Raw genomic sequence first — 13,079 nt, forward strand, 5'->3', positions numbered from 1 at the left:
CACACAACACTGCAAGTGAATTAAGATAACTTTGCTCACACCTTACAAAGATCACTGCACACAGCACAGCAAAATAACACTCTACACACTTCTAAAACACAATATCAAAATGCACAGCAACCAATATGGACCGCTCCAAACTGTAGGCAGGTCAAACCCACTCCAACCAATAGGGGGAGGCAGGGGGCTAACAGAGTCACAAATACTGCCTCTAAATGGGGCCCCGGCAGGGTGTCAAATCGCTAAAATCTACCATAAGACAAATAATGAGTACACTATAACAAAACTCCAAGACAACACATAACATTAAGAATTAAAGTTTAACTTATCTCGCCGGCCTGGCGACGACATCAGGTACATGCACAGGTGAGAGTCATCAGTCATCAGGTACGTGGGAATCCCTCCCCACACTCACCCATGGAGAGATGGAGTGACCCTCCCCCTCATTTCCTCACTACACTCCTCCCTCCCCTAACGAAGAGGACTCGTCCTTGAGTCAACATGTCACATCATAATCACCCAACCAAACAGGTGCCCTCCGCTCACGCACAGGACGTCCTCCCCGTGCAGAGCCACACTGAGGGCCCCCCTCTCCAGGCGGAAGCAACTGTGTCCCTCGATGTCCTTTCAAGGTCCCCGTAGTGTCCATTCCTCCATCGCAGCCATCTGTTGCTCGACCATATTCCTTGCCTCCAGAAGTCTCATCCCTCCTTGCCGCAGCACTCAAGCTCTGCAATGATCCTGCTGCTCCTTGCTCGTTTCCATTCACTACAGGTTGCGGAAGAGGTGTGTCACAATCTGGTGGAGGGGGTGGCCGGTGCAGGGGAACACAGGGGAACTCCCCTCCACCTGGCCTGGGCCGGATACACCGTCATCCTGGGTTAGAGACGGCCCTGGGCAGGAAGAAACATAAGGTTTAAAGGGATAGTTCAGGTTTTTGGACATGAAGTTGTGTGAAACGCTGACCATCTGTAGCTCTGATGTGATGGTGTCACTACTGTCAACGAGCCTCCTGCTCTGAGAAATGGCCCGTAGCTTACTGGAGAAAAAGTAGTTTTAAGATATAAGGGGGACATGTAACCAAAAGGTTTTAAGCTACAAAAAAGTATCCATGTGTTTTGTTAGACTATTTCAATAATTTTAAAACATCCCCGCATTACGTCAGACCTTGCTATCAACTGGGACTATTTTCTGGCCAGTATCACTCCGCCGTGCAGGCCCGCAAGACAGCACGCCAACAGAAATCAATTAGACAGTTCATCACCACGCCGTGCAGGTGCACAGGATAGCAACAGCTAACGAAAACTTCATCAGCTGTTTCCAACAGAGAACCAGCAGGCTATTATTAGTGAGGACAAAGATGTACTAGCCCTATATATACCTACTACTACAGCGCAAACACCGGCTCAGGCTCATGACACTCCCTCGTCAGCTGCTGTACGTAAACAGAGGAATACCAAAATGGTGCGAACTTGTGATTTCCCCAGCCGTGGGAATAAAAACATCGCCGGCTCCCAATTCCATCGGTTTCCTGTTACAAATGTAACCCGTAGGCAACTTTGGCTAACCCACCACCAGAACAAAGCAGAGACTGGTCGTAATCACATATGAATTCACATTTCTATGTGATTGATTACTCATGTCATGGATTTAGCAGTTAGCCTAATATAATAAACTAAATGCCGACGGTAAAACGAGGCCGCGTATAATGTACTCTCCACAACACAACAGGCTATTAGTTCAATCAAACATTTTGTTTTACAGACAATCAGTTACAGACATCGTTATATAGACTGGTATTAGGTAATATATCTCTCTTTGGGCACAGCAGTGCGGAAATTGCGTTTTCTCTGTCCGTCGGGATCTGTGGGCAGCTGAAGTGAGCCTGACATACGCGCAGTTGCTTCACCCTCGCCGGCTTGGTAGCGAGGTTCATCCCAATTGACACAAGCCAAAGTTGCCTACGGGTTACATCTGTAACAGGAAACCGATGGAATTGGGAGCCGGCGATGTTTTTATTCCCACAGCTGGGGAAATCACAAGTTCGGGGGTGATATGGTGAAGTTCTTGTTTTGTGAATATTTAGAAGCTGACACAATTCTTTGAACAAAGTGGACTCAAAAGACCGCCCCTGGTCTGAATGAATGCTACGTGGGGCCCCAAACCTGCAGACCCACTCCTCCACTAGCACCTTAGCAATAGTGTGAGCCTCCTGGTTGGACAGGGGAAATGCTTCCGTCCATTTTGAAAAATAGTCCCCTATGACCAAAACATATTTATTTTTACCCACTGTCTCTGGCAAAGGGCCTAGAATGTCAAGTGCCACCCTTTCATATGGCCGGGACACGATCGATTTCTGAAGTGGGGCACAAAGGGGGCGACCATGAACCTTTCGGGAGGCGTAATCTACACACTGCCTACACCACTGTTTGACATCACCAAACCACCCCAACCAGTAAAAGCAATCCTTCACCTTCCCCTGCAGCTTCTGTATCCCTAAGTGGCCGCCAGTAGGAGAATCATGCAACTGTGCCAGAATTTTGGGGATCAGAGCTTGGGGGAGGACCACCTGCACTTGAGATGCAGCATCTGAATTTGAGGGAGGTACCCTTACCAAACGCAAATCTCTAACCTGTAACTGTGACCACACAGGGGCATACTTTTGTAGGGCTGCATCTTCAGGAAGGCTCAGCCCCCTTTCCTTATTGTCAATCAACAGCCGTAGTTCTGCATCCTCCCTCTGGGCCTTAGCTATTTCATCATCAGCCCAATCCAGACCTGCCTGTTTTCTAGACCTTCCCTCCTGCACAGTACACACACATGAATCTTGGAGGGACTGCCCTGCATTAGCGACTTCAGTCTGGCTGACCTCTGGGCCCTTACTTAGAAAAGCAGGTAGCCTAGAAAGGGCATCAGCATTAGCATGTGCTTTCCCTGGCCTATGGACAATCTTATATTGAAAGCTAGCCAACCCTCCAAGCCCTGAAAGTTGTGTAGCCACCTGAAAGAGTTATGGTTCGTGCGCAATATAAACTCCTTCCCTATCAAGTAGTGCTTAAAGTACCTGGTGAAAGTCACCATACTTAGCAACTCTTTTTTTGTGGTAGCATACTTCCTTTCCTGCTTTGTTAAAGCTCTGCTTGCATAGGCTACAACATGGTCAACCCCATCTCGCTCCTGTGACAAGACTGCACCAATACCAACATCACTGGCATCTGTATACAAAATGAAAGGTTTTGCAGAATCTGGATAAGCCAACACTGGGGCTGAGATCAACCTACCCTTGAGCTGTTCAAAAGGTTCTGACAAGCTTCTGACCACTTAAAACGTTTTCCCTTCTCTGTCAGCTGATGAAGAGGGCGGGCTATTTCTGCAAACCCCTTTATGAACCGTCTATAATATGATGCTAGCCCTACAAAACTTCTCACTTCTGTTTGATTTTAGGTACTGGCCACTCTTTCACAACCTGCACCTTAGCTGGATCTGCTCTAACCCCCTCTGCTGAAATTATGTGGCCAAGATATTGTATCTGAGTGGAAAACAGGTTACACTTGGTGGGTTTCACCTTGAGGTTGGCCTGGCACAGCTTAAGCAACACTTCATCCAAACGAGACAGATGCTCCATGAATGTGCGGCCAAACACAATGATATCATCAAGGTAGACCAAACAAGTGGTCCACTGTAGGTCGGCCAAGACTACATCCATGAGCCTTTGAAATGTGCTTGGCACATTACACAGGCCAAAACTCAACACATTAAACTCAAATAACCCCTGTCGAGTTACAAACGCTGTCTTATGCCTGTCTTTGGGATCAATTTCAACTGCCAGTAACCACTGGCAAGGTCGAGGGTCGAAAACCAACAAGCTTTACGCAAGCTATCAAGAGCATCATCAATCCTAGGAAGGGGGTAGGCATCCTTTCTGGTGAGATCATTAAGCCTCCGATAATCAACACAGAAACGAAGCCCCCCATCCCGCTTCCTTACAAGGACCACCGGCGCACCCCAAGGGCTACATGAAGGCTGAATGATACCACTTGCCTGCATCTGTTTTATATGTTCAGGGCACTCATCCTGTAGATGGAGAGGAACACGACGTGGATGTAACTTAACAGGTTTGGCATCACCAGTATCAATATTGTGCCTTGCAAGAGGGGTCCTTCCCAGATCTGTATCACCTGTACTATAAACAGGCAAATGTTTGTACAACAGAATACGAATAGCTTGCTGCTCTGAAGTCCCCAACCCTTTCTGATCCAGATCTAACTGTTTAATGAGGGAATTTACCTACCAGGAGGACATGGGCCCCATGCTCCTAGTGTCTCCTTCAACCTCCTCTAAGACCCCTCCCACCTCAATGTCTGTGTGCAAAGTCCCCACTTTCATGCCTTCCCTTAACACCAGCTCCTCATCTGTAACATCACACGAACTGGGACAACGCCTTGTTCTACCTCGCAAACTACCCGGGCCACCAGAACATTGCAATGATCAGACAATGACACTGAAGGCTCCAGCATACCTTCTACACAGTCATGGAGTAGGCTTGTGACCACACCAGGAAGTATAGCCTCACTTTGGGGTGGGACTGCAGTATCAGATTTTATGACTACAGTACGTGGTGTCGCAGGATCTTCTTGGAACAACAAGGGTAAGGTTTTTCCCATCAACCGAAAGACTCTCTCTTTATAATCAATCACTGCCCCGTACTTGGACAAAAAATCAAAACCCAGCAAAATATCACTGGAGGGAACATCAGCAACTAGAAACTCTGCTACTAGTGCTAGGGAGTAAAACTGACAAACTGTCTGCCACACCCCCGATATACACATGCCCCCCCCATTACCAGCAGATACGTTTCCCAAATACTGAGTCAGCTCACATCCCCCCTTTGTAATAGTCGTCTACAATTTCTTAGGGATCACGGATCTATCAGCTCCACTGTCCACTAACACAAGGAGGTCAACCCCACCCACTTTAACAGCTACATGGCTGCCCTTCCTATTAGTAGAGGCCACTGTCTGAGACACAAGTGAGGGGGCAGGCAGTTGGCCCTCTATACCCGCCCCCTTCAGTTTTCCTGCACATATGGGCAGGTGTCTGTCACACCCACACTCCCAACACACACCAGCTCGGTTACGAGCTCTACGCCGGAGGATATCACCAGGACCAGTCTCAGACTCAACATCAGGGTTCCTGGGAGGACAAGAGGAGGCAGGGGAAGGGGCTACTGTCCTAGAGGACCTCTGCAGTACCTGTACTACCGACTGCATCGCCTTGACCTCCTGACGCAGCCCTTCCGCTGCTCCTAACAAAGCCTCAAAGCGTTGCTCAGTTTTATTAGTGCTTTCCATCACTTCCCTAACTCTTGCATCAGGAGCAGTATGAGTTTGCTCCAAATTTCTAAGGAGCTCCATTTCAGTAGCTAAGTGAATTGCCGATTCTAGTGTTTTGGGCTTTGTAGCGCGGAGGCTAATGCGAAAGTCCCCAGCAGCAAAATGAGTAACAAACTGATCTTTAGCCAACATATCTCGAGTATGATCATCTACAGAAGGGTAAGCCTTAGCCACTAGCCTACGTAGGGCATTACCAAACTCCTGAGCCATTTCGTTAGGTAACCTCCTCCTTTCTGCAAAAGCAACCCTACTCCATTCATCGCTATGACAAGGCTCTAAACATCTAGTCATGGCTACCTTCAACAGGGCATAGTTGCTTTTGGCTTCAACAGAAACTCCATTATGCATCTCACGTGCATGGCCAGAAAGTAACAAGGACATAAATTTCAGTTTAACAGAATCATTCCAACCATTTACATTAGCAGCTAGCTCAAATTGCTTTACCCAATCAGACCATTCCCGCCCCACCCCAGTAAAAACTTCAAGCATGAACACTGGACGGGGGATTGAACTGACTTGGGGGGGTGCAACTGGGGCAACCATGCTGCCTGAAGGGTTATTCCCACTTCACTGCCTCAGACATTTTTATTTATTTCTTTTTCCACGCGCCGTCCAGCCGTACTCTGTCTACATTTGAGTCAACGTGCTCCTCCAGCCTCCCGAGCACAGGTGAGAGTCATCAGACATCAGGTGCGTGCACAGGTGAGAGTCATCAATCATCAGGTATGTGGGAATCCCTCCCCACACTCACACACGGAGAGAAGGAGTGACCCTCCCCCTCATTTCCTCACTACAATAGAATGGCCATTCTATCCTCTTGGATTTTATTTTGGCGTTTTTACACTTCACTTCCGCTTCCTGTCTGTCCACCGTGCTACTGTGAGAAATGAAAAAAGGAATTTGTAAAAACCAAAATGGTCCGTAATCCGTGGTCCGTGTACCTTTTGTCAGTTTTGATATACAAATAACGGGAAAACGGAAATACCATGGTTTTTCATTTTTACGTTTTAAACAAAAAAAAACTACAAATGATAAAACAGAGCTGTTTTTCCATTTTTGGTGTCTGAATCAAAAAACGAAAAAATTAGAAAACCAAATTCAAATAACGGCCCAATTTTGGTTTCTTCCAATGCCTGTTTTCATTTTTCTTCTTGAAAAGAACGTGAAGAAAAGTAAGACAGGTGAGCTTCCCGGAAGTCCAAGTAAATATGGGCCTTTCAAAATAAAAGCCAAGAGAATACAATAGCCATTCTATAACGTTATGCAAGCACATACCAGGGTAACATCTGAGGAAAAATACATTAATATAAATTAATCAATCAGACAAATTAATAAGTAAATAAATACACCAAAAAAATGGACCGATGGAAACGGATTGATTACATGTAGATTGATATTGTGCATTTGATTCATCTACACAGCATGAGTAAAGTCTTAGATTAATGATTTGCATTTTTTGGTGCAATACAGTTCGCAATAGAGTTTAACCAGCAATTACTGTGTGTGCCGAGTTGTCACTGTTAGCAGTGGTATTTAACTGGGTTTACACCGTAATGCGCTGTTGCCTGAGCAAAACAGAGTGGAAGTAGGTTAAGCTGACTCTCCACCAGTAGATGGCAGTATGAGTACTTAAATGTATGCCTGGTTTGTCTCTTTGTGAACTGTTCGCTTATTTTCCAGGTTATTGATGCAGATGTATTTAATACTATTCATTACCTCCGCCAAGGAGGTTATGTTTTCGCCGGCGTTGGTCTGTTTGTCTGTTTGTTTGTTTGTTTGTTTTTCTGCAAAATAACTCAAAAAGTTTTGAACAGATTTTGATGAAATTTTCAGGAAAGGTTGATAATGGGACAAGGAACAGATGATAAAATTTTGGTGGTGATCTGTTGAAGCGAAGTGGATAAAATAATAAAATGGCGGGATAATCTGAGCTGCTTGGCGGAGGTCTGCGCTCTCCGAGTGCTTTTCTAGTTTAATTTGATATTTGATGTTTATGGTTTATTTACAACCTAGTTATAGACAGCATTTTTTTACGTTTTATTCAGAACCACACGTAGGCCTACCTGTATGGAAGAATGAGCATGTGTTGATAGTGCAGCAGAAATAAATATGAAAAATAAACAAAAAATACAGACACACTTGGGTTGTTCTTATCGGACACGATTCAGTATATCAGGCTTCAGTTACCAGCCAGTCACAGCACCACCTGTACACTATACCTTCATCATTTACTCTCAGCTCAGAGTCAAACCTGCATGTCTCTTCTGTTCCAACTCTGCTGTTAGCGTCTTACATCAGAAATTTCTTAATGTAGGCTGTTTGGTCTTAAGAATGATTTACAGGACTGCAGAAATAGGACATAGCCAATACAAAGGCACAATTTACTGACCCTCCACAGAAACTGTAGCAAAAGATGAATAAATTACGAGAGGTAATCATAGAAAGAGTGGCAGGATTAGTTTGAATTGTTTTATTGTTATGTTATGTGCAGTGGTAGACAACATATTAAGATGCTTTACTTAAGTTCTCAAATATTCTCAAAAGTAACTATTTTATATGTGGTTTGACTGCAAATCAAAGAAGAACTCAAAGTGAGACCTGTTTTGTCTGACCAGCAGGCCAAACCTCAAACTGATTATTCATGTTTTGTGTGCAAAATGTTGTTTTCTAAAGTAAATTGTGAAATAATTGGAGTGGAATAAAAAGTACAATATTGTCAGAAAATGTTGACTTTTTCAACTGTATTTGTTCTTTTTTTCAGCTGTTTCAGAACCGTACAGCCATCATACAATAAAATTTGAATTTTAATATGAATTTTAATTAATTCACTTACAGCATGGTGCAAACCATGTTGAGCTTCAATGCAAGTCCATCACACTTAAAATACATTCCACTACTCTTCTCAGGTACACAATGCTTTATTCAACAAACGTTCTGGGCTTCCATTCATCAGGTTGGTGTCTAATGCCACTTCTGGTTTTCTTATATACAGTCATTAATTGCATATGCAAAATAATTATAATCCTTTATTATCATCATTATTTTGAATGCTATATCTCAAGTACACTTTGAGGGAATGTATTCAAATTTGGCACAAACGTCCTAATTGGAAGAGGGCGGTTAAAGTTGGGTAAGATGTTTTCTTTTATACACAGTGAAAATAAATAATTTTTTGTAAACAGTGGTGATCTATATGGAGTTTGGGATTAGCACTTGGCTTATTAGTCAAACAGTGGTACATATGAATAGTGTTCACGACATATTCAAGTATCACAGCACATAAATCTGGTATGTACATATAAGCCTGAGCAGGTGATCTCTCTCAGGTCTGCAGTGTTGTCAGTGCTGGATGGTGTCATCAGTGCATCAGCAGAGCTCCTCGTGGCGTGATATTGGGCTGGATTAGTAGGATGTGGTGCAGGATGAAGCCTGGTGAATATGGGTGAACTGTCAGGATGGAAGTCTCTTCATGAAATGATGGTGGAGACAATGATCCTGGAGGGGAAGGCCTGTTTGGCTCTCTGTGCTACTCTCTTCACAGACTCTGTTAACTTCTGTAGTCTCAGGTCTTTACTACCTGTGTCCATCATAGCTGGCTATGCTGACCAAAGGTGGATGTTGACAGTCCTAGGGCACTGGATTTTATAAACTGTGTTCGGGGAAAAGCTGTTTCTCACTAAGCCAATTTCTAATTTGATTCAATTAGGATCACTATGGGGTGCCGTTTGTAAAGTGGCTCACGCTGAAAATAACATCAACATTTTGCCACATTTAGCTTCAAACAATGTTTAAAAAAGTGTTGTGAATTTTTTAACGTCACCTTTTACCACATTTACAGCAATATTTGTTAACTTAGAAATATATTAAAATAGTTAAATCTAAATATTAAATGTGGCACCTAAATGTTAATGGTTAAATCTAAATATTAAATCTAAATCTAAATCTAAATGTTAAATCTAAATATTAAATCTANAACAAACATTACTATTTCTGTGTGCACGTTTTGTAAATAATAATATGGTTATCGTAGATTAGCGGGGCTAACCGTTAGCTGTTAGCCCTGTTAGCGGTGTCTGCAATGACTCATTAACTCTAAACGGTCCATGAAAAAAATATTCTTTCCCAGCGGATGTCTTAGTTACAACAACCCTGATTGGGAGCCGCTTTGGATTTTTTTTTTTTTGGGGGGGGGGGTTCTGTTCAAGCCGCACGTGATTGGTCAATATGTGTGGTGTCGTCTGTGTGTCCGCGGTGAGCAGAAGGGGGAGGAGCGGGGGTTACAGACACACATAGCACAGTGAGCACATGAACAGGAGGGAGGGAGACGGAGAGAGAAAGAGAGCAAGCGCTACAGAGAGAGACAACATGAAAGAAAAGGTAAAAAAGTTGAGAAAATGAATACAGCAGGAAAAGCGGTAAAATTGCAAGATTAAAATCTCATATCCAAACAACCTGCACAGGCACATGAGAACTGTTCATCCATCATTTTTTTTTTTTCCCCCCGTTAAAGGGGTTTTTTTGGGGAGTTTTTCCTTATCCGCTGCGAGAGGATATGAATAAAGCATTGTGTACCTGAGAAGAGTAGTGGAATGTATTCTAAGTGTGATGGACTTGCATTGAAGCTCAGCAAGCGAACCTGCTATTAATGAAGGTGCCAGTGTGTCTACTGCAACTGCTGCTGCAGCTTTAGTTATATTCTGTTGTGTGATTCTGTAAACTTCTCTATGTTGTTTCACATAGTTACAAGTTTAGGATAGTTAAATGTTTAATCGTAAAAAGCTAAAAGTTTAAGATAGTTATAGTTTATAATTTATTTTTTGTAGCACTCTGTAGAGTATATAAAGCCATATAAATAATAAACATTTGATATAATGTATTTTTTTTACATTAGTAATTTATTTTACATTATTGTTAATAATAAATTAATTTAAGCAAGAAAAATCTGAGGAGCCACTTGGGAGCCAAAAGAGCCGGCTCTTTTTAGTGAGCCAAGCCAAAAGAACCGGCTCTCTAAAAAGAGCCGGAATTCCCATCACTAGCTTGATCCACTGAATCGTATCCGATAAGAACAACCCAAATGTGTCTGTATTTTTTGTTTATTTTTCATTTTTATTTCTGCCGCACTATCAACACATGCTCATTCTTCCATACAGGTAGGCCTACGTGAAGTTCTGAATAAAATGTAAAAACATGCTGTCTATAACTAGGTTGTAAATAAACCATAAACATCAAATATCAAATTAAACTAGAAAAGCACTCGAAGAGCGCAGACCTCCGCCAAGCAGCTCAGATTTCCCATCATTTTATTATTTTATCCACTTCGCTTCAACCGATCATCAGTGCTGTGGAAATTCTTTTCCACAGCACTGTACTTGTTGGACTCAGTATGAAAAACAATGACACACAAACACCGACACCATCAGAACACATCACACTGGCGAGCAGCACACAAAAAGCAATGACATATACAGCATATAAACATGACACAATCAACAGGGCCTGTTGTTCAGAGCAGCTATGGCTGCGGGAATCAGGCTTTTCCCGAAGCGAGCCCTTCTGCACCTCAGCGTTTTATACCTGCGTCCTGAGGGCAGCAGGGCAAGATGTTCGTTTAGTGGGTGTGTGGAGTCCTGTTCTATTGAGGTTGCGATACGTGTGATGGCCCTGTTATTAAAGGGAAATTTCGGTTTATTTCAACCTGTCTCCTATCGTCCTAAATTTGTTTCAAGTGACTAGTGACATAAAAATAATAGCATGTTAGCCGTTAGCCTAGATACAGCCGGGGCGCATAGTAGCATCAGACCTGTTTGCTTTCCAAAGCACGGCCAAAATATCGTGAGAACAAGCAGCGATCTCATACCGTGCCTGAAATCTCGCGAGCTCTAGATAAAGCCCAGCTGGATACTACTCCAGGTGGAGGTGTCTCGTCCTCGGTCACATCCAGACCTTGAAAATAAGGCTGCAACCGGTCCCATTCCTTGCAACAGAGGCATTCCTCTTCTGTGGGCACTGGGGCACAGCATTCACAGGTACACCACCAATCTCCAGAGCTACGCAGCCTTGCAGCAGCCATTCCTCCTCTCTCGTCCTCTACCTGTTGCGCCTCTCTCTCTCTCCTCCTCCGTTCTTCAATTTCACGAAGCTCTTCGTCAGTGTATTCTGGCTCAAATAAATAAGGGCGGCCATCAAACTCTGCAAAATCAAATTCCTCCTCCACAAAGTCGAAGTCTGGCAAAAAGTCAGCCATTATTCTATAAATCTTTCATAAAATAAATGAATGAACTTTTCAGGCTACTGTCCGGTTCTGCCTTCCAGCTGTTGCTGCTTGTTCTCGCGAGATTTCAGGCACGGTATGAGATCACTGCTTGTTCTCGCGATATTTCGGCCACGCTTTGGAAAGCAGAGCTAAATGGTAAACAAACATGGCACCACACCGATAAGGTAAGACAACACGTTTACATGTCATTTTCTATATGTTCTCTGACATTTATCCTAATGATATGAGGCGGTCTTTGTGGAAAAAAAGCTTGTTTAGTGGACTAACTTTGCACTTGAAGTATACCCTTTCACTTACAGGTCTGACGCTACTATGCGCCCCGGCTGTATCTAAGCTAACGGCTAACATGCTAACTATTATTTTTATGTCACTAGTCATTTGAAACAAATTTAGGACGATAGGAGACAGGTTGAAATAAACCGAAATTTCCCTTTAAGTTCAGTGAGGTTGGGTGTGGGAAGACCAATGATTTTTGCAGCAGTGCCAGTTATGCATGTGAGTTTAGTCCGGTTTTTAACAGACAGCATGGTATAGAAACAGGTAGAACAGTACAGTAGGATGGATTGAATAATGCTTTGGTACATTAACAGCAGGAGATGTGGAGCAACATAGAGTCCTTTAAGCTTATGGATAACTGAGTCTTTGGTGACTATGTTTCTGGATGTCTGTGATGTGCTGGTCGAAGGTAAGTTTATTGTCCAGTGTTATTCTGAGATATTGGAGACTTAATCTAAGACTTTACTCATGCTGTGTAGATGAATCAAATGCACAATATCAATCTACATGTAATCAATCCCTGTATCCATCGGTCCATTTTTTGTTGGTTTATTTATTTAGCCTACTTATTAATTTGTCTGATTGATTAATTTATATTAATGTATTTTTCCTCAGATGTTACCCTGGTATGTGCTCGCATAACGTTATAGAATGGCTATTTATTTTGAAAGGTCCATATTTACTTGGACTTCCGGCAAGCTCACCTGTCTTACTTTTCTTCACGTTCTTTTCAAGAGGAAAGATGAAAACAGGCATTGGAAGAAACCAAAATTGGGCCGTTATTTGAATTTGGTTTTCTAATTTTTTCGTTTTTTGATTCAGACACCAAAAATGGAAAAACAGCTCTGTTTTATCATTTGTAGTTTTTTTTTGTTTAAAACGTAAAAATGAAAAACCATGGTATTTCCGTTTTCCCGTTATTTGTATATCAAAACTGACAAAAGGTACACGGACCACGGATTACGGACCATTTTGGTTTTTACAAATTCCTTTTTTCATTTCTCACAGTAGCACGGTGGACAGACAGGAAGCGGAAGTGAAGTGTAAAAACGCCAAAATAAAATCCAAGAGGATAGAATGGCCATTCTATTGTAGTGAGGAAATGAGGGGGAGGGTCACTCCTTCTCTCCGTG

The 13,079-nt window shown here is 43.0% G+C and overlaps 1 protein-coding gene across 1 annotated transcript in view; it reads right to left on the reverse strand.

Annotated features, from left to right (window-relative positions):
* Positions 1-508: 508 nt before the first annotated feature.
* crtc3 (CREB regulated transcription coactivator 3) overlaps positions 509-13,079 on the reverse strand; it is a 255,583-nt gene continuing 243,012 nt past the window's right edge. Inside the window, exon 15 of the mRNA XM_050041221.1 lies at positions 509-893. Within this exon, the coding sequence (XP_049897178.1) occupies positions 769-893 (125 nt within the window). The 3' untranslated portion in view covers positions 509-768. The remainder of the gene's footprint in view (positions 894-13,079) is intronic.

Source organism: Epinephelus moara, chromosome 1 (genome assembly GCF_006386435.1).
Source record: "Epinephelus moara isolate mb chromosome 1, YSFRI_EMoa_1.0, whole genome shotgun sequence".
NCBI lineage: Eukaryota > Metazoa > Chordata > Actinopteri > Perciformes > Serranidae > Epinephelus > Epinephelus moara.